This window comes from Hippopotamus amphibius, chromosome 14 (assembly GCF_030028045.1).
Source record: "Hippopotamus amphibius kiboko isolate mHipAmp2 chromosome 14, mHipAmp2.hap2, whole genome shotgun sequence".
In the NCBI taxonomy this organism is placed as follows: Eukaryota; Metazoa; Chordata; class Mammalia; order Artiodactyla; family Hippopotamidae; genus Hippopotamus; species Hippopotamus amphibius.
Window position 1 is genome coordinate 10,286,267 of NC_080199.1, and position 21,837 is coordinate 10,308,103.

Sequence of the window (21,837 nt, forward strand, 5' to 3'; positions counted from 1 at the left end):
CTGTGATTTAATTTCATAAATGTTAATAGATGTGCTTTATTTTTACTTTTCTGTTTGAATAGTAGTAATTACCCCTTCTGTTTATGTAGTTTTTCCCCAGAAAGAACTCAGATTTCTTTGTAGAGGCTCTGTCATGAAACTCCATTATCCTCTCCCGAAGGTTTTTAGAGAGAGGTTATTATTTTCTTTAATTTTCCAAATGAGAGAAACTGAGGCATGGAAGGATGGAGCTGAAGTTATCTAGGTTGGTAACAGGTGGTAGGTAGAGACCTGGTATAATGCTATGCCCAGGTTCCCCTAGTAAATGAGGGGGAATGGGACATATGTGATGTTTGATCCTGTACATCTGCCCCAGTGAGTGATTTTCATGTTATAGGCTAGAAAACAAGGGGGGTGCACGGACGGGCATGCACACGATCCCATGTCTGTGTGCATAGTTTCTCTTTTAAATTTAAGATGTCCATACAAGACCTCGTCTTCAGAATGGACCCAGTAGTGATAAGCCTTTCCAAGACAAGATAGTGGCTTTTGTTTTGTTTTGTTTTTTTACTTTCCACTATAAATTGAACTGTAATAAAGTCATCTTTATTTCCTTTTGGGGGGCGGGGCGGTGGCTAGGTTGATTTCAGGGAAGAGATCTCATTTAGGAAGACACTGGTTTCATTCAGCTCCATTACAGGAGTTACATTTTCTGCATGCATTTCCGCTTTACATTCATTGACTATTAAGTAACCAGTTGGCACCTGGCTTTCTATTAAGCCCAGGTTTACAAATTTGACTCAGTGCTGTGCCTGGTCTGCATTTGAATTACCCACAGTGCCTTTTGCGTGTGGTAGGAACTCGATATTAGGGACTGAATTGAGCCATATAGAAGTTAAATTCCTGCTGTGGATGAGATACCAAGTAGCTGATTATATTTGCAGCCATTCTTAGTTTTCAAAGCTTGAAAGTGTGTGGCACTTTGTACCAACCCTGGCATAAAATTCTAAATTCTTTTCACAATAAAAGGGATCATATACCACAATGAGGTATTTCCTTAAGGATGAGCCAGGATGGGTTATAGGATTTTTATGTGTTTAAAACATTTTAAATTTTAACCTCAAGTGTTAACCGGAAATTTGAAACAAACCGGTTTACATGCTGCTGTTGAATGTACCTCCTTCCCTTAGAGATGCCTTCCCTTTGTATTTACACGTTGGGTTGCAACGGTGGGTTTTATCTGCGGCTTCTGTGCTGGTTCAGTTGCCCCAACATCTGAATCACAAAGGCTGGAGGGAAAGTTCAGGGATAAACAGCTTTTTCAATCCTCTACATTCCGGGGAAACAAAAATGACTCATTCTTTAAACTCTATTTTAGGTAAACTGTTTCGGAGGGGTTTGCTTTGTGTTTTCACAATGGGTTATCTAGGCAGCTGTTTTCTATTCAGATAGTTCCTTCCTTGTCACCCCTAGGGTAAGGCTGGCTTCCGGGTAAACCTGTTTACCGGCCTTAATTATGGACAGCCTGCCTTCTAGGAGGCTGTCGGATTTTTAACTAGTTTCGTTGAATTTACTACAGTCAGATTTTGTGGAGCAGCCCTCCTGCCTCCCCTGAGCCCCTGGTCTGTGGCATCGGGTCTAATAGAACAGCGGCTCTCCTGCAGAGGGCAGTTCACCTCTTTGTCTGAGCTTTTTATTGAGAAAACAGAATTTCCCCATAACAAAGGAAAGCAGCAGGAGCTCGGGGGCGGGAGAGGCAGGAGCTGTGTTGAAGTCTGCGTGGAAGCTGTGTTTGTATTCTGGGGACCACGCGCACGTCCGTCCTCGCTTTCAGGTTGCAGTCTCCAGATTGGGTTCCTTTGTATGTGGGACTGGGGGGTGGGGATGAAGTAACACTTCCAGGCTGGGGCTGAGGCAGACACAAAATCAAACCATTTAGAGCACGGTTTTCAGAACCCACCATCCAGCCATAGCATCAGCTAGTCTTCTCCTACATCTTCAGCTGTAACTTAAAGATGCGAATACCGACAGATGGACAATAATTTGGTTCAGGACGTTTAAATGATACAGGATGTGCTGCGCAATATGAGACATTTCCATCCCCTGTGATTTCCCTGTTTGTGATTCCTTTCGTCCGATGAAGTAAAAACAGATATATAGGCTTTAAAATTGGCAGTTAAAAAACAAATCTCTGTTACGTATGTGCTTAAATAATGTTGCAGTGCTCTATACCCTTCCAGAAATATTCGTATTTGTGAGACGTGTTATTACTGTGGGTTAAGATTGGTAAGGTAGGATGTGGTTATGCTCTTAAAGGGGGTTTTGAATGCTCAGATATAATGCTATTTGATTGTGCTCAAACCATTATTGTAATTCACCACGTATCCGTCTGCTAGGGTTGCCGTAACAAAATACTATGGACTGGGTGGCTGAAGCAACAGAAGTTTATTTTGTCTCACAGCACTAGAGGCCAGGGATCCAAGATCAAGGCCTCAGAAGAGCTGGTTTCTCCTAAGGCCTCTTTCCTTGGCCCGCAGACGGCCGCCTTCTTGCTGTGTCCTCACGTGGCCTTTCCTCTGTGTGCAGGCATCCCTGGTGTCCCTCTGTGTGTCCGAATTTCCTCCTCTTATAAGAACACCAGATTGGATTAGGGCCCCAAAAGAGCCTCATTTCAATGTAATAATCTCTTTAAAAACCGCATCTTTAGGGGTTAGGACTTCAACATACAAATTTTGGGGGTCCCAATGCAGCCCTTCACACCCAAAAGAAACATTACTTTACCTTAAGAAAAATAATAGGCGGGGTGAATGAGTGGGCACAGACATTGCCTCAAGCAGCTGGTACCCTGAGAAGTGGGTGTGGTATAGTGAGAAGAAACACAGGCTTTGGCGCCTGCGTTCAAATCCCGCACCACAACCTTGGGTAAGACGCTTAGGGACACCAGTTCCATCCCTCAACACCTGCCAGCCACCTGTGTGACTGTTGTTGTTAGTCACAGTCCACTCACCCCATGGAATGAATTTCTGCAACATCGTCTCCTCTGAGGTTGCTATTGGCCTTTACATGGTAAGCCTCCGAAAGGAGCGTTTGATGATTGGTAAGTACTTTTGATAGTCGTCCTCACGAGTCCGTGCAGTTCTGCTGCCCTGGGCTTTTGCTTCCTCCGTGTTCCTCAGATCCCCCCACGTCTTCGCCTCCACCCAGCTCCGTCCACCACCCTCGCTCCCGGGGCCACAGCCACAGGCTCGCTCTGGACCCCCCACATCAACTCACATGAGTTTCCCTGGGTGACTTATTTTATGTAAACGTAAACCTGATTCTGACCCTCGGCCACCCTCCTGCCGCTGGCCTCTGTTAGGGTTGAATTGTGCCCCTCCCAGAGAGATGTGTTCAAATCCTAAGCCCTGTTTACTTGGGAAGGGGGTCCTTGCGGATGTCACTCAGATGTAAGTTAGGATGAGGTTATACTGGAGTAGGGCGGGCCCTTACTCCACTGTAGCCGGTGTCCTTATAAGAGAGAGCGGAGACCCAGACACACAGAGGGGAGAAGGCCATGTGAAGACAGAGGCAGAGATTGGAGTGATGTAACCACAGACCAAGGTACACCAAGGCCGGCCAGCCACAGTCGCAAGACGAGAGGAGCATGGAAGGTTCCCTCGGAGCCCCCAGTGGGAACCAGCCTTGCTGCCCCTAATCTCTGCCTCCAGATCTCTGGGAGACGTAAGCCCCCAGCTTGTGGTCCTTTGTTACTGCAGTCCTAAGAAACTCGGGCATTTACACATCGCACTCTGGCCTCCCACTGCTTTTGGGGCAAAGACTAAACCAGACCCACTGCCTCTCGGGGTTCCCTGTGGGGCCTGGTCTACCCTGCCCTCTGCACTCAGCGATGCTGGGCTGCTTGTAGCTGCACAACCAAACATACCAGGCTTCCTGCAGGGCAGGGACCCTGCCCCGTGCTGCACCGCCTGGGACCCTCACTCCACTGCAGCCCCTTTACCTAGTTACCCCCATTCAGGTCTCAGCTGGAAGGCCCTTTATAGTAAGGACAGCCTTCCTGACACTGCACTGTCCTCATACTCATCTTCCTCCAGAGCCCTGGGCCCTTCGAGTGACACATTTACTTATGCGGTCATTTGACTCCCATCCGGGGCTTGGGAGGCAGGGGTCTGAATTGTTTGCCCACCATTGTACCTGTAGCTGCCGACATGGTGGCTGGAGTGCAGTCATTGCCTGAAGGAATGAGGGAGGGAGAATTGGATGAGTATAAAGTGGAATGTTAGTGTTGCTACAGAAAAAAGTGCTGTATTTGTTTAAAGCACAGAGTCATCATTGTTTCCTTACATGCACGTGTGGTTGGACTTTGTATCTCAGCCCTGGAGGGTGCGAGTGTGTGGGAAGGAGGGGGGAAGAGTCCAGGGTTTCACAGCTTCCTAACTTTCCAGTTCCCTCTGTTGTGTTCTTTAGTCAATATCCTGCTGTCACACTTTAGTGATACCATTTGCTTGTCACTTCCCATTTCTTTTCTTACAGGGCAGGGCGTTAAAGCACCAGCAAGCTGGCCCAGCCTCTGTAGGGATTTAGCTTAAGTTCTGGTGGGGACTTGTTTTTTAATACCATTATCTTTTGCTTTCAGTTAGAAGGTACGATAGGCATCCCAACTCGGAACGAAGAAGTCTGGAAGCTGATGGCCAAGTTTCTCTCTCTTTTTGCAGGTTCACTACAATGTTGGCAAAAACCTGGCTGATAACGGCAATCAGACTGCTGCTATCAGATATTACCGAGAAGCTGTGAGGTACTGCAACATCCTGTCCCATGGAAGAAATGCCGTCTTTACAGTATACATGTCTTATTTTAACTTTCCGGTGTTAAAAAACCTGTGCCCATGAAGACCCCAACTTTAAGATAAATTTGCCAATTCCTGAATTTAGTGAAGACTACAGCCTTGATTTCTCTCTCCACTTCCAGATTAAATCCGAAGTACGTTCATGCCATGAATAATCTGGGAAATATCTTAAAAGAAAGGAATGAACTCCAGGAAGCAGAGGAGCTGCTGTCTTTGGCTGTACAGATACAGTAAGCGTTGTTTGATAATTATGCTCCTGGCGTGGAAATGCGCTCCTGCGTTCTGGGGCTAAGCCTTCCTTTGCCTCATCTTCCAGGCCAGACTTTGCTGCCGCGTGGATGAATTTAGGCATCGTGCAGAACAGCCTGAAACGGTTCCAGGCTGCCGAGCAAAGTTACCGGACGGCCATCAAGCACCGGAGAAAATACCCAGATTGTTACTACAACCTTGGGCGTTTGGTAAGCGAACGGTGCCCTGTGGCTGCAGAAGAAAAGCTTGATGTTGTTTCCTTCTTTTTCATAAAATGAGAATAGCACTACCCATTCTAACCCTCTACATCTCATGAAGTCCTTCCGCGTATGTTTTTTCAGTTGAAGGTAGCTATTTGATTTCCTTATGTGTAGTTTTTTTAAGCTCTAATTAGAGAGCAGGCCAATGTGAATTAGCCAAGTTTAAGAGATCGTAAAGGTGACAGATTAAACTAAGGAATAAATGACAATTTTTAAAGTCCCTTTGTGCCCTGTAAAAGGGTATTCCAAGGGGTTACTTCCTGATAAACATTGGTCTCTCTGTTTTTAAAACACGAATTGAATAAAAACTGGAATTTAACAAAACAAACCCATAATGTGATTTCTGAGCTCTCCTCTTTTTCTGCCTCGAGGGACTGTTCCCTGTATTTTTACAGGTAACTATCCCTCTATAAAAGAAAGCTCAGGAGCCCGCAAAAGGGCTTTGAGATTATTCGATGGAAATAGAACATGGTGACTTTCTTTTTTAGTTACTGACAGGATATTTATAAAGCTCTTACTGCTCTTGACTTTTTTTTTAATATAGTTTCTTTATTCAAATAAATATTACAGCAGTAGCTCATACAATAAGTTCAATAATCTTAAAATCTGAAAGCATATATTGATGATGATGAAATAGATTGTCATCATTTCTGAAAGGCCTCCATAAGGACCCACAGCTTAATTATTAAAGCTCTTGCTTTCCTTAATAAAGAAAATAAGCACACACCCAAAAAATGATAGTTCTCTGAGGTGATGGAGGTGGTAACTAACCTAATTGTAGTCATCCTTTTGTAATATACACGTGTATCAAGGCATCGTGTTGTGCACCTTAAACTTACATATGTTAAATGCCAGTTATATCGCTGTTGAAGAACACGTGACTAACTGATGAAGTTCTGCCTCTCCCACTCTGCATAAGTCACTTTAATTGGCAGATACTACTTGTGTTGTAAATTTTAAAGTGAGGTGGCTTGTGTGTTTTTATTATTCAAAAAATAGAAGACACGTTTCAGTTACTGTGTGTAATAGGAAGATGCCATCTCTATGTACTTACTCCAGAGGAGAAAAGGGGAATTATTTCTCCCTGGACGGAGGGTAGGTGGCAGTAACCTGACTGAATCCACACAAAAGCCAAGTTGTTTGAACAAGGAGATATTTCCATTGTCCGGAGCCCCGTGACCTTGCAGGTTCATTTTTGTTTTGAAATTCTGTGCTTTGTGATCTAGTTACATCCTTTGATGTTGAACCAGCTTTCTCTTTGAAACCTGAAGATTCGAGGAGAGCTAAAATTGTTCTAGGTGATAAGCTGCTGTAGCGGGGGGAGCCTTTCCCCTCTACCTTCCTAGGTTCTCTGACGGGGGCCCTGCAAACTAGACTGACCACAGCCAGATTAACAAGGGAAAAACAGTTTATTAACATGTGCAGCGGGCAGACACATGGGGTAACTCAAAAGAGTGGTTGGAACTTGGGCTTATATAGCATCTTAGCAAATAACTGTAAATTTGTAGAGAAATGACAAGACAAAGCCAAGCCTCTTGGTTTTGGTTTGGTTTCAGGCTTCCAAGGTGACTAACTGTGGGAAGGAAAATATTAGGGGGAAACTAATGAAGTGAGGTGTGTTTGCATAGGTTCATCTTCTGCATGGCCACAAAACTTCCCCTGGAAGGGAGGCCGTCCTTTCTAAGAAGTTTCTGCTTTTAGTCATATCAGGGAAGCTTCAGGAAAGCTTCTTTCTGCATCTGTTGAATCTCAGATGCCTTCAGTGCAATCATCTTTATGCCAAAATGGTGTATTTGGGGTGGCATATTCTGGTCCTCTGTGTTGTTTTGGGGAGCAGGGTGGGGGGTGGAGGTGGGGTGGAGGCAGTAACTTCATGGTAATAGTATCAGCAGAGACTAGAAAATCCATTCACACACGGAGCAAGGTGGATCCTTGCAAAGTTAATGAGGTGAGAATGGGATCTGGGATCCAGTGGGATATTATGTAGATACTTGCATTGGTGGTTATTGCAGGGGTTACAGTTTCTATTTACTGTGTCTGCACTAGGGCTTGCGTTTCACGTATTATACTTGGGATCCACATGAATTCTTCTTTAATTCTTTTTTTTTTTTTTTTTCTTCTTCTGTTTTTTCTTTTTTAGAGGCAGCCCTTTTTTTCAGGTTATTGTTTGGGAAGTGAGTGTATCTGCCTGGAGCCCTCAGTTACACTTGAAAGCTCTAATGCATTGCAGTCTTCTTCCTTCCCCTAGTAGCTGCCTGTCACTGCAGTTCCTTGGGGTTTGGAAAATTGAGAATTTATGCTAAATGAGCCAAGTTACATCCAAAGAAAGGAAGATAGAATATAAAATAGAGGATTTTAGCATGTGCTCCAGGCCCTGGAACCCATCCCCACTCTCGTGCAGAAAAGATCATCTGTGGTATTAACTATATGGAGGCCTCGTACTGCTCTCTCTATATTGTTCATTAATTATGCTACTGTGAAGTAATCTTCCTGTGTTCCCTGTTGCCAACTGTTCTTGCTTATTTAAAGATTTTGCTCTCCATGGTTGTTTAATTATCCAGCTTTTGCCTGCTCGACAGCTTAAAAGCATTAAAAGCTTACTCTTTAACAGCTCAACCAGTATATTTATGTATTGGCAAATAATAGGAACTTAATAACTTGAGTTTCTTTTTTAAAAAAATCCTCCTTAGTCACTCTTTAGTGACAGGAGACAGAAATGTGTTTCTGGATACAGGTAAGAAGGGAATATAATGCAGTTCTCTTGTGACATAGGAAATTGGGAAGAGCTGGGTTATTTGGGACACGTTACTGATATGAGAGAATTACGGTAATAGTGACTAGAGACAGCTCATTGTGCAAGGACTAATTGTAGCAGTCAGGATCCTCTCAGGAAAACCGAAACCATGCTAAGTATATATATATATATATATATATATATATTTTTTTTTTTTTTTTTTTAATAGTCTCTCTCTCTCTTTTTTTTAAATATTTATGTATTTCGGTTGCACTAGGTTTAGTTGCAGCATGCAGGATCTTTAGTTGCAGAGTGCGCATTCTTAGTTGCAGCAGGCATCCAGGATCTAGTTCCCTGACCAGGGATCGAACCCAGAACCCAGGCCCCCTGCATTGGGAGCACAGAGTCTTACCCACTGGATCACCAGGGAAATCCCCAAGCTAAGTATTTTAAATAGAGAAGATTCAGTACAGGGAACGGGTTAGACAGTTTTTAGAAGAGCACACGGGGAAAGGTGACATTAACTCAGAGAATAAAAGGAAACCCTGTAGGGTTAGGGGAACACACGGGACGGAGTGGTGCCACCAGAATTTAAGAGCTCAGAGAAGGCGCCGCATCTCAGGAGCTACCATCACCTCAAGACTGAGGTCGTGCCAGAAGGACCACAGTCCAGGCCGGGGACTGTGGAGGAGGGGACATAGCCACTGTAGAAATGCTGCTAAGGACAAGGAAGCAGAGAGTGAGAATGAGGGGAAAGGGCTACTCTTTCCATGCATCTGATCAGCACCTGTGACTCCTATTGGCAGAAACTTAACGAGGAGCCAAGTAGCAAAGCACCCTGGGAAAGGTAGTTTGCAGAGCACAGAAGGAAGAGCATAGGACTAATAGGTAAATAACATGCTTATTACCCTCCGCTTTCTGGATGGGTAGTTCTTGCTAAATCTCCATTTTTCTATTTCCCTTAAAGTGCTTGTTCACTTTGTATAGATGCTGTAAAAGGCGAAGTTCAAGGCAAAATAAGAGTAAATGTTACCTGGTTCAGTCTGGTGTTATTCTTCACTAAATAGTAATAAAGATAGTAATAGTAATAAATAATAAAATATATAAAGAGTATTTTTGTTGTGTAAACGAAGTTATGTCGGTTTTCCTGGGTGCCTTTGAAAGGATGTCACCACAGATCTTGTCCATGTGACTCAAATGCATGTCACTTGCTGGTGAGAATTAGCTGAGAAGTCAATGGAACATCAACTATAAAGAGACAATTAAATTTTGGTATAATTAGGCAACGTAGATTATTTTAAGTTTTTGAACTTTACATATTTCCTCATTTAAGGGCTAAAATACTGTAACTTGAGTTTCTGGGTCTCATGGGAAATTGTAACATCTTTATCAAATGGACATTCACAAATATTTCTGTAATTCATTAAACCTTTCTTCCATAATATTTGCTGTGTGGGGTCATGGGGCAGGTCACAATGTTTCTGTGGTCTGATGAAAAGACAAACTTGACAGTAAATAGGGAAATAGCCTTAAACTCTGATAAACTGTAACCGTGTGCACTTTTTTGCAGAGTTAAAGGAACCGTGTTCATTCAGATGAGCTGTGCATTTGAATTGAGTTAAAGAAGGCAAGAGGGTCACAATCCATCACTTCCTCCCTCTGTATGCTTTTATTAACTATGCAAATTGAGAGCCGGCCATTTCCTATTCTGTTATCGATATTAACATTCCATCTCAAAAGAACATTCTCCTTCGGCGGGGCGGGGCGGGAAACAGCTTCCAAATTGCCAAAGAGGTTTACATTTACTGCCCTCAAGACTTTTCCAGCCAGTTCATAAAGTATGTCTGATATACTCACAGTTTTATAGGAAGCTTAGATATAGGCAGGAAGACCATTCTTCACAAGGTGAATTTGGCACCTACAGCTTTTAATCACCGTAAATATTTTGTTCACCATTTTAAATAATACCTTATCAAAGATAGACTATGTGAAGTCTCTCTTGAAAAATACCAGTGGTTAGGTTTTTCCTTCACTCTCTTCAGTAGTCTGAAGCCGGATTTGACACCTGGAATCCTAAATTATGGGCTGTAGTTAAAAGGTTGTAGACGCAGGAGCTAGACCACCTACCTGGTCCCGTTCCCTGCTCTCCCATTTCTAGGTGTGGCACTTTGGGCCAGTTATTTCCTTTCTCTGTGCCTCAGTTACTTCATCTGTAAAATGGGAATAGGTCTCTCCTTCACTGAGACTGTTTGGAGGATTAAATGAGTTATAATGAAAAATTAGAAGCTCAATGAGTACAAGTTCAGTTTGGTTTGGGGTCTGGTTTGGTTATATCGTGGAGAAAAAAAGCCAAAAAACAAACTGAAATATTGATTGACTCGGGGGGTGGGGGTGTCCGTGCTTTCTGTTCAGTACGCAGACCTGAACCGTCACGTGGATGCGCTGAACGCGTGGAGGAATGCTACGGTGCTGAAGCCAGAGCACAGCCTGGCCTGGAACAACATGATCATCCTCCTGGATAACACAGGTGCGGAGACGCGGCTCGGGCAGTCCACAGTGCAGTGCCGTTGGATGATTAGGAAATAGAGATGCTTGTGCTTTTTTTCCCACTGTGTGTTAGATTTTTTTTTTTAATTAATATGGGGTTCAGTATTTTGCATGACAAATATGTCTATACTTCTAGAATGTGGCGTTTCCTTTGACACATTGCAATATGAATGTTTGGGAAAGTGACATGTGGCTTAGAATTGGTTCTGAGTAATGGGGGCAGGTGTGTGCTGACATCTCCTTTCTTCTGAAGCCTGTCATCTGACAATGGCCATCATCTAGGATGCTGGAGGTACCCAGAGGCAAGAATGGCTTCTGGGCTTATGAAGTGGACGGTGCTAGGTCCATGCTCTAAAGTTCATGGTCGGTACTCAAAGGAGATGCCCTCACACCTACACTCAGAGATTCTTATTTTTAATATAATGCTAATAAATTTGGTGATCTGGTTTCTTAGTCTATGGGAGACTCAATCAATTAGAAGTTTCTCTGTTTCCCTAGCTTTAAAAAATCCAGCCATCCCATAGGAAATGATGTTTTCATTCGGCAGAATTTAAAGCTAGTAAGCCATCTACGCAGGGTGGAGGGAGATGTGCACTTATTCCTAATGAAAGTGTAGAAAGTGAGCTTCAAAACTGTAAATATTCGGTTATTAAACTGTTGCTGTGATATTCTTATTCTGCAGACTTGTCTTCTCTGATTTGGGTATAACTGGTATCTGGGGGAAAATTGAAATTAGATTTTACATGCTTTGACAGAATTTAACCAAAAGCTGTTGGTATATTATATCAGAATTGTGCTGGACTGCAGTGGCTTTGCAACTGATAGGTCCTGTGTGTGTGTGTGATGTGTGTGTGTGCATGTGTGTGTATTACATGTTCCACCTGATTTTCTTAAGTAGTTTATTCATAATTGTTGTATGTAATGCACATAAGCTGTGTTAATTAAAGAGAGAGACTAAAATACTAGTACAATGCGAATGTATTTTTTAAGTTTTCTATTTTTGACTCCCAGGTAATTTAGCCCAAGCCGAAGCTGTTGGACGAGAGGCACTGGAATTAATACCTAATGATCACTCTCTGATGTTCTCCTTGGCAAACGTGCTGGGAAAGTCCCAGAAATACAAGGTGTGTGAACTGCAAGCCGTGGTTTCTTGCAATGAATGCCAGCATCTGACTGGAGCCATCAGCGTAACTTCTGCACAGTTAAATTTGGAATTAGGCCCAAGCAGTGGTAGCCGTGGACCAGTGTGGCCCGGTCAGTTTGCTCTCTGGAGAAGTTGCCCAGGAGATGAATTTGTGGAGTCAAGCTCCACGTGCTTTCTGGTCAGAATTCACCACCATTGCTCAAATGTGGGAAGGGAGGAGAAGCCCACAGAATCCTAGCAGGTGTTCCAGCCCCCTCCCTGGCAGGAGCTGTGATTCTGTCCCTGGTGATGGGGCTGGTCCTCTCCTGCACGAAAAGAATACCGCCCCATGAGACTTCCCTGGTGGTCCAATGGTTAAGACTCCGCGCTTCCAATTCGGGGGACACGGGTTTGATCCCTGGTTGGGGAGCTAAGATCCCGCATGCCTCACAGCGTGTCCCCAGAAAAACAAAGCAAACAAAAAGAATACCGGCCCATGGCGAATATAGGATTGGTTCTTGCTGCTTCCAAGTTTTTCTGCATCTACAGGAAGTTGCAGGTCATCTGCAAAGCCCTGGAAGTTTCTGACCAATGAAAACCACAAGATATTAGATCTGGGCTGTCTCTAATGGGGGTCCCAGGGTGGGCCAGGAGTAGACCGTGAATCAGAAGGCACGTAACTCCCTGGTATTGAAGGGGACTCTGTTCCTTACCGCACTGATCTCAGATTGTGATTTTGTGTATCAGAACCACCGAGGGAGTCTGTGAGAATACAAACCCTCATATTTCTTCCCATGGCTCAGTTGGGTAAGATCGGGCAATATGCATTCTTAACCAGCGTCCTGGCTTCCTACCACAGATGTTACAGAAAACACACTTTTAGAAGCAGTTTCTTAGTCTTTTCATGGGAGAAATATTTCCTTTCCAAATCAGGGGCCGTATCTGATTTTGATCACACTAGGCCTAAAAGTAGTGGTCGATTCGTACTTCTCCTGTTCCGCTCATTAGATAGCATTATCAATGTAATTTTCTGTAACAGTACAGTAGTAAGATATTTCATGCATTTCTACCCTTTTTGAATTGAATAATCAGGGAGTTAAATAGCATCAGAATACATTTTTGAATTTCTAGATTTTGCCCTCAGATAACCTTTTGAAGGGTTTCGTTTTATCTTTTACACACCTACTTGTGTCGAGGGGAGGGAGGTGAGGTGCATGCGCTCCTATCTAATGACTTCCCAGCCGTGTGTCAGCCTGGGACAGGCTGAGGGGTGTCCAGTGACGTCTTCAAGATGCAGCTTATGTGATCACGTATTGATTTTTCTATCATCCCACAGCTTATAAGCTGGAATTCCTACTAAGGTGACAGAACCTGGGGTTGATTTGGCTTCCAGTTCATAGTGGGTTTTTTGTTTTTTTGTCTTTTCCAGATAAAGTAGAAAATATTTCATAAAGCAGAATGGAGAAACGGGTTTCCCGTTTCTCTACACATTTTGTATCCTAACTGTGTAGGCCAGGGCGCTGAGCCTAAGATAAGGAAACAGAGGATGAAATCTGAAATAAGGAACTTAACTTTGGGCTCCGGGCGGGGACACTCGGATGAGGAGGTGACACAGTGGTGACTTGCAGGGGTGGAGCGAGCAGACCCTCCATCTGGGCCACCGTCCCCATCAGGACAAGTGTCTGCAGTCTGTGCACCTCCCTTTCCACCTAGACATTTGCTGTTTTAGATTATCACTAACTTTTAGTCAATCTCCTTAGTGAGCCTGGAGGCTCCTTGATGTCAGAGTCCTAAGTCCCATTTTTGTGTCTCCATTGCTACCCCTGCCCCACTGCTGAGCATCAAGTAAGTGCCCAGTGAGCAGTTGTGAAAGGATGGGACCCACCCCACAGCCACCTCCCAAACATCCAGGCTTCCAGAATCTATTTTGAGACTTTGATGTGAGCGCTCTCATTACATCCAGGTGGGTACAGGGCACCTCTTTATCCGAGCAGCCCTTTTACCCCACAGCCCTCACTTAACCACTCCTCAGTTTATTCATCTGTAAAATGGAGATGGTGCTAAGAAAGAAGTGCACTAGAAGGTAATTTATAACTATTAAACATTGTATAAATACATACATACAGCAATAATTTTAGTCTAGTGATTATTTAGTGAAACTCTAAGGATTATTAAAATCCATTAGAATTTATAATGCCTCTTGCCACTTAATTTCCAATGTGTGGCTAATGGGTTAGAGCAAAAATTCGTAAGTGATGCTTTTCAGTGGTGAACGTTGCCTCTCGTGCTGATTCTCTCTCTACATCGTCTGTTCCACGGGCCCTGTAGTTTAAGAGCAGATTACATTTAGAGAGGAGTTTCCCCAACTCCAGACATTTATGTCACACCCTTACGAATGTTTTTGGCCACATCTAGATACTACCTATTATTTACTTGATATATTTCTTTAAATAGATTTTAAACACAAATTGTATTTGAAGTGGCAACATGCTATCATTACTAGAAATATAAGGTAACTGAAAATAGAATAATTTTACTAAGTCTCAGGTAGGTTACTTGAGATTACTGGCCAAGGCTCTAAGCCTGAGGATGGCCCTCAGTTAGCTTCAAAGGGAGATTGGCAGGTGTTTGGGGGCTGACCCTAGACTACCACCAGACGGAGACGTTGTCTCAACTGATCCGGAAGAAAGGAAGGCGAGTTGAAGAGGGAACTATTCTTGCTATGTGACTCGTGGTTTCAACTTCACTTTGGACCACCCGTGTTCCCTTCACCAGGGTGGTCTGCAGGGCGTCCCTTGTGAAAAGAAAGGCTGTCTAGGAGAATAGGCGTGAGTTTCAGGATACTGCTGTGGTGATGCTACAACCCCGCCGGGCAGCGTGGCTGAAATGACCTCCGACTGCCCAGTCCTTGCCGCCTAGACAGGAAGACCCTCACTTGCTCCTTTTCGAGGCTTTGCTCTGTCCCATATGTTACCCTTAACCTTGGTCAAATACATCTTGTCTAATACACTTTAGAAAACGTTATTTTACTTATCTGTTGATGAATAGCAAACCCCGATTTTAAAGGTGAGTTTATTTATTTGTTCCTTGGCATAAGTCAGCTCGTTACCTGGGTCTTGAAGCACCCTCAAGCCTCCACAGAAGATCAGTTTATAAATAGTTCATTGCTTCCCAGAACAGGGCCATTAAAAACCCTGATTTAATAGATGAGCATTTCGTGGGCTTTGAATACCTGCGGACAATTGTGTTCTAATGAGGCCTCCAGCCCATCCTGGCCTCCTGGGCCCAGGCACAGGCCCAGGGGCCCCTGAAGCATCCTCTCAGGGCAGTCCCCACGTCACCCGAGGTGGAGTACATCTGAGCCACACTCACGGTCCCCACAAACCCACTCTTCCTCCTGACACCCCTTCTTTTGTCAACATGCCATCATTTTTCTGTCTTCCAGGCTTGGAAACTTTGAGTCATTTTTTTTCTTCCCCCATTACCTCGCCCATCCTCATACCCACTCCTTCCTACTGGCCTTGCCTTGCCAAGACCCGCAGCCCCCAAACAGGCTGTAAGCCCTGCACCCCCACGCACCCCTCACTCGCATCTCCCACTGCATCCTCTGACTGCACGTCATCCTGAATGATGTCCACACTTGTGGGCATCTGAGAAATCAGTTACACGAATCAAGAAATGAATCTAGCATCCCCTAGAGAGCTCCTAACTGCCCTTTTATCTCTACATCTACGGCTTCATTTGCATGCAGAAGAGCATTTTAAAGTAGATCGAGGTTCCCCCAGCCTTCCCATCTCTTAGATTTGAGGTTTTAAATGGAAACATTTGAAAATCATCAGAAAGAGCACCACTGCAAATCTACGTGACCCATTTTCTTTGGGGCTTGTTTGCATTGTTCTTATTTTTGTTTCCAGCAGACCTAACATAGCAGGAAAACTTAGACTTCCTTGAAGGAGTTTTCGCTCCTGAAACTCGGAAGGTAGACCCTGACTTTGAACTGAGTTCTGAGAGTGACGTGTGCAGACGTGCTGCATGGCATCCTGACATCTTCATGCAGTCTGTCACAGGCCACATTTCTAACAGACTTTTCTCTGCCAGCTCTGTCTGAAAGGTGGTGGTGTCAGAAATGTTTGCCCAGCCAGCACCGGGCAAAGGAAACTGGCCTCCCTGCACTTTATAAAACACATGATCCTGGATGTGGGAGGCCCCCTAGGAGAAGCTCATGTAGGGCACAGACAGAAGGGAAAACCTGCCCCCAGACCCCAGCCTTGTTGTTGACGCTTAGCCTCTGATCCTGATTAAAGCATGAGTGGTGCCTTAGGAACACGAATGTAGATGGTGTAATAGTCGCCCCCGGCAGCTGTCGCCGAGAACAGTGAGGACTGTTTTTCAACATCATGGTGAAAAGGGACCATGCAGTCGGCCATGGTCCCACACGAGCAGATAAGAAAACACTTGGCTGTGTTTCTTGGTGGCTGGGTTGGAAGTGAATACTGTGGGGGAGATGCAAGTCTCTGCGAGACATGGTTCCCGCACATCAGGGGCATTGGGTCACGGTCACATACAATCCTGCAGTGGCCAAGGTGACAGGTGGCTGTTTCCCCCTCATTCTCTCTGCTCATTTCCTCCAGCTGAATGGACTGCTTCTGGGTTGCCGAGGGAGGTGTGAGTTCTTAGGGGAGGTTAAACAGACCCCACCTCCTACCTTGGGAATCCCAGAAATGAGTTCATCGATGCTGATTGGAAATGACACTTGCGTGGTGTCCTCCGCAGCCCAGCACTTTCCTGCTTTGACCTTCACTCATCCTCCCCTGCACCCTGAGCTGAACTACTTGCTTAAAGTTGCAGAATTGCCACCACTTCAGGGAGGTAGGTGGCAGAGTCCTTTGCGTATCCATCCTCTCTGTGGCCACCATCCCCTGCTACTTCCCTGTCACCTTTGCCCGGGCACACAGTGGATCACCCTTCTGAGCCTCTTCTTGACAGGGTGTGGCCCTACTGGGCCTCCTGAATGTTTCTGGAAGAAGAATTTGGTGGAACAGAACAAGCACGCTCAGAGTTTGAAAACCATAGGCAATAAAACTGCGTAAAACTTTTGCATCGTGTGGAGTCCCTTATTTTTTATGTATTTCATTTTTTAGGAATCCGAAGCTTTATTCCTCAAAGCAATTAAAGCTCATCCAAATACTGCAAGTTACCATGGCAATTTGGGTAAGGAAATTTTTCAATTTGAATCATATCAAAATTCTATGTAATTTTAATGAAATGGGTACATTTCTGAAAAATCACTGTAGAGAAAGTTGTTTTTCAAATCTAGCCTGTATTGGCTTTTATAATCTGGTTCTAAAACATGGCCTTTTAAAAGAAGTTATGACATTAATAAGGTAGCTAAATAATAGTCATATTTTGAAAATCTTAATTGCATAATCAGAACAACAACTAAAAGCCCCCACTCAGTTAATCACCTTCTGGTGATAAAACTCAGATTTTCTTTCTTTGTGCGAAGGGTCCTAGAAAGTTACACTGAGAAGTACTTTGGAAGTTTGTAGTCGGACGTGTGTCCTTTTGCCTCTTCAGTGGTGGACCTTGCTTCTAGCCTGGCCTTCCCTACATTCTTATGTTCTGTGTCTTGGCTAAGAATGCATTTACAGCGATTTATTCCCTAGGATTCCTTTCATCCATTTTTACATCTCAGTAATTCAGATTTCTAGAACATAGCATGTTGGTGTCCGGAAGGCTCAGTCACGTGACTGTTTTTTTTTTCACCAGATCTCTTCCCTATAGACTCCGTAGCTTCTCCTTGCAAAAGTGATGAAGCGTCAGTGGTTGCTGTGCTACCCACAGAGACAGTTAGTTTTACTTAGGAAATCATTGTAACAGAGGCTTACCGTTCTAATAAGTAGATTTATTTTACTATCCTTGGATGGTCAGAGCTTGGTGTTGGAGCCCTTAATTCCACCTGGCAACAAACAAGCTATTATTTTGCCAAGAGGTGTAGGAGAATATTAAAGTAAATGGCTGGTCTTCCACATGGTCAGAGGGCTAAGTGGTGCTGGAGCCCAGCCCTGCCCAGCCTGGCTTCCAGGAAATTTGGTGGCAGCATCAGGAAACTTAGCGAACTCTTCCTTTTACTTCTTTATGTAACAGAGTTGCTGTAGGGAGATGGATCACGCCTAGTGATATGAAGAACCCTGAGAATAACTGGGGGTGGTTAAACAGCCAGTCACCAGGGAGTGTGATTACAATAAATACAGTTTGCAGTATAAACAACATTGTTTTAAACAATGATTTTTGAAAACTGCTTGCAGAGGTTCTGTAGTATCTCTTTGTACAAGTGGTTGGGAATACAGCAAGCTCTTCGGCAAAGCTATTCGGAAGCATTTCCAATGAAATTGATCTCCTGCTATTTCAGCTGTGCTTTATCATCGTTGGGGACATCTAGACTTGGCCAAAAAACACTATGAGATCTCTCTGCGGCTTGACCCGACAGCGTCAGGAACTAAGGAGAATTACAGTCTTCTAAGAAGAAAGCTGGAACAAATGCAAAAGAAAAACGTCTGATCCTTTTCCCTTCATTTTTTGAGTTTGTGTGTGTGTGTGCATGAGGCAGATTGTTTAATATCATGTGCTTACGTTTAACCGTTCAAAAGTCTCACGTTTTTTTATTCCTATGAAAACAAAGACATGCAAAAAGATTACAGCACCAGCAATATATTCTTGAATGCTTGATGTGGTTTTTGCATTGAAATTGTATTTTTTCAGACAACTCAGTCGTAACTTCTAAAATTCCAAAGAGGAAGTCTTTTTTTAATTAAAAAGAAAAAAGAGAAAAATATTATCTTGGAAAAGCAGAATTAAAGCTGCATTTGGGATGTGAGTCGTGTTGTTGTAGAGACTCAACTGTTAAACATCGACTGTGAACAAGAAATGACAAACTGACTCCTGCAATTTATATAAATATCTAATGTGTCTGTATATTAGCATTTTTATTTAATGACAAGAAAGAGTAAATTAAGATTTTTGGTTTTTTAATCTTTTTTTTCCAAACAATATGCTGTGAACTTCATTTGTAAGGAAATATTTATTTGTATTTTTATGTTTTAAACGGGGCGAATAATTGAATGAAGAATGGAAATTTTAACATCTAGTGTATTTACGCTTTTTCCATAGGAAGAAATTCAGTCCTGCAATATTTTTTGGCTTCCTCAACTCGTACTGTTTCATAACATAGGAAATTATGTAGTATTCTACATAACTGTCACTATTAATAGAAGATTCAAGCCCAGCTTTAGACAAGAGCAGGCAGCCTGATGTCTTTATTTTTGTTACAGCCAGTATTAAGAGGGCTACACATCTATGTAAGATGTTTTTTTATGTTTTTAACTGGAAAGCAGTTTTCCATTTAGCTTCATGGAACCATAGTCATTACTATTATATCCAGAAAATACAAGAGGCAAATTTTCTCTCAAAAGGACCCATATTTGGGGAGTTGGTGATATTTTTAAGAATTGGATTACTTATCCTCTTTTTTTGGATCAGGATAATCATGTTCACTTTGCTTTATTCTTCTATATATGCTGTTGACCTAGTGATTTATGCAATCTCTGTAATTTCTTATACAGTAAAATTATTACAGAAACCAGTATAAAAGTGTCATAGTGTTTCCTATGAATCCTCTCTTAAGATGATTTTCAAGTTGTTTGACTCTTTGTCTGCTTTCCCTTAAAACAAAATCAAAGTGACTGATTCATCCTTTTTAGAATGTGGCTTCTATTTGGTTTGAGGGACCATTTAATAGAATCGCACTGTGGAGTCCTCCAGCTTCTGTAAATGGGCTGGATAGGTCCCACATTGAGATGAATTTGATTCTCTACACCCACTTTGTGGAGGGGCGGGGGGCAGACTTGCGGAGAGTTGTAAATCAGTAATTGTAACCTACGATGGTTGAGATACTTCAGAAAAGAAAGTGCTGTTTCAAACATTTCAGAAATGGTCCCAAAACAACAGTAACAAGTTATAGAGCTGTTAGGGGCAGGAGCTGCTTTATTCTTCTGTTCCTATAGCGCTTAGCTTGGCAGATAAGAGATGTACTATATGTGTGTTGAGTTGGTTTGTTTTTTGTTTTTTGAAACAAATTTCTTTCTTTAAAACAGTGCTTGTCTTTTGACAGTAAAGAGAAAAGTATTTCTCATAAAAGCCCCTTCAGGATTTTTTTTTTTTTAGTATTGATAACTGAAACTTGAGTGTCAAATCAAGACGTGTAAATCTGGGACCCCTGCTTCCAGAGCGAATCCCCTTAGCTTCCACTGCTCCATCTCAGAATCTCCATCACCGCTGCCTTCTGTCCAGAGAAAACAGACACTCGTTTGATATTTCAGGGAGTCTTTCTTGACAAGTTTTGGACGTGCGCCATGCTGGTCCTCTTTACTTCCTTCTTTTTTCCATCTTAAGGCAGCCACCCTCTTTATTTCTTGGGTTTCCTTTCTAATAAGACTGAAGTGGAAATCTGTCTCCCACTTCCCCTCTTATTTGGTATTTTTTTTAACTGTAATGTTTTTATTGCTAATCACAGTAGGTAGTTGAGTTGGAGGTTGGGGGGAGAGATGGTATCAGCACAAACATAAGGATTGTTGCCAGTTTGGGAAATCATCTTCCTTCACCTCCCTGATAGTGAACATCACGAAACCCCAGAAGGTGGATGGGGTTATTTTTTGTTTGTTTATCTGCTACGTTTTCCCCCTGTTTAAACGCAGTGTTGCATTTATTTCTTAAAAATTCCACCCTATAGATGTAGCCTACTATGCCTTCACAGGGCTCTTTGGGGTTCTGATTCTATCATATTTCTTAAGCATGGTCTTTACATTTTGTTTCAAATTATTGAGTTTAAATATCATGCAGAATAAAAGACCAAGCCCCACAGCAAAGCATTGGACGTCTGTGTTCATATTCACGCCCATCAGCTTGGACTTTGGGGTGAGAAAACCTAGATTTGGATCTTGGCTCTTGTGCTTTGATGTCATAGGCAGGTCATGTAGCATTGCTTACGCTCTAGTTTCCCATCTGTAAAATGAGCGCAGTAAGACCTCCCTCTCAATCGTGAGGTGCTTGGCTCAGTGCTTGCCTCCATAAATGATAGACTGGACTTTGGGAGGAAGGTGTAGATTTCTCAGCAGACAGGTTTTGACCTTAAGTGCATTCGTTCCCTCACTCAACAAATATTTAGTGTCACTTATGTGGCAGATACCCTCCCAGGCACTGGGAAAACAGTGGTGAGGGGAGTGGATGTGGCCCCTTGCCCTCATGCGGCAGGCAGTGCACTGAGAGACAGTAGTTGTCAAACAGTCATGTAATTACTAACTGAAGAGGGAGACTGGGTCTAGCCTAAAGAGTTGGGAAAGGGTTCCCTGAGAAGGTCACTTCTGAACTGAGATTTGATAAGCAGAGAGGAAGAAGATCACTCTAGGACAGTAGTTCTCAACGGGAGATTTTGTGTCCCCCCTTCCACCACCACCCCCACCCTCCAGGGGACGGTTGATAATGCCTGGAGATGTTTCTGACTGTCACAACTGATGGGGGTGGGAAGATGCTACTGTACACCCCACAGAGCACAGGACAACCCCCTACAAAAAAGAATGATCTGGCCCCAAATGCTAGTAGTGCTGAGGTTGAGAAAACCTGGACTGCACATGAAGAAGAAACAGCACATGCAAAGGCCCTGTGGTGAGAAAGCTAAAGCACTTGATGAACAAAGGCCAAGGGGGAGGGTCAGGGTCACTTAATGGAGCTGGAAAAAGGTGACAGGGTCCAGATTATGCCAGGGTTTACAGGCCACGCAATCTTTATCTTAAACCATGGGACAATTCAAAGCAAAGGAGTGACATGAATGGATCTATGTTTTGAAAAGATCACTTTGGCTGTTGGCGGGGAAGGAATTGGAGAGAGGCAAAGAAAACATGAGCAGATCAGCAAAGAGACCATTGCACGTATCCAGGGTGGAAATGAAGGTGGCTTGGTGCAGCCAAGAGGCAGTCAAGTTGTTGAAATGTGGACTGACCTGAGAAACATAGAGGAATCAATTGGTGATGGATAGGAGGTGGGTCAT

General features: G+C 43.4%; 1 protein-coding gene across 3 annotated transcripts in view; it reads left to right on the top strand.

Moving 5' to 3' along the window:
• Positions 1 to 19,380, top strand: part of TMTC4 (transmembrane O-mannosyltransferase targeting cadherins 4) — a 61,622-nt gene extending 42,242 nt beyond the window's left edge. For all 3 annotated transcript variants that reach the window (XM_057707332.1, XM_057707333.1, XM_057707335.1), the window contains 7 exons: positions 4,692 to 4,771; positions 4,945 to 5,052; positions 5,139 to 5,280; positions 10,478 to 10,592; positions 11,624 to 11,736; positions 16,877 to 16,946; positions 18,148 to 19,380. In XM_057707332.1, coding sequence (XP_057563315.1) covers positions 4,692 to 4,771; positions 4,945 to 5,052; positions 5,139 to 5,280; positions 10,478 to 10,592; positions 11,624 to 11,736; positions 16,877 to 16,946; positions 18,148 to 18,296 — 777 coding nt within the window. In that variant the 3' untranslated portion in view covers positions 18,297 to 19,380. The remainder of the gene's footprint in view (positions 1 to 4,691; positions 4,772 to 4,944; positions 5,053 to 5,138; positions 5,281 to 10,477; positions 10,593 to 11,623; positions 11,737 to 16,876; positions 16,947 to 18,147) is intronic.
• The last annotated feature ends 2,457 nt before the right edge of the window (positions 19,381 to 21,837 follow it).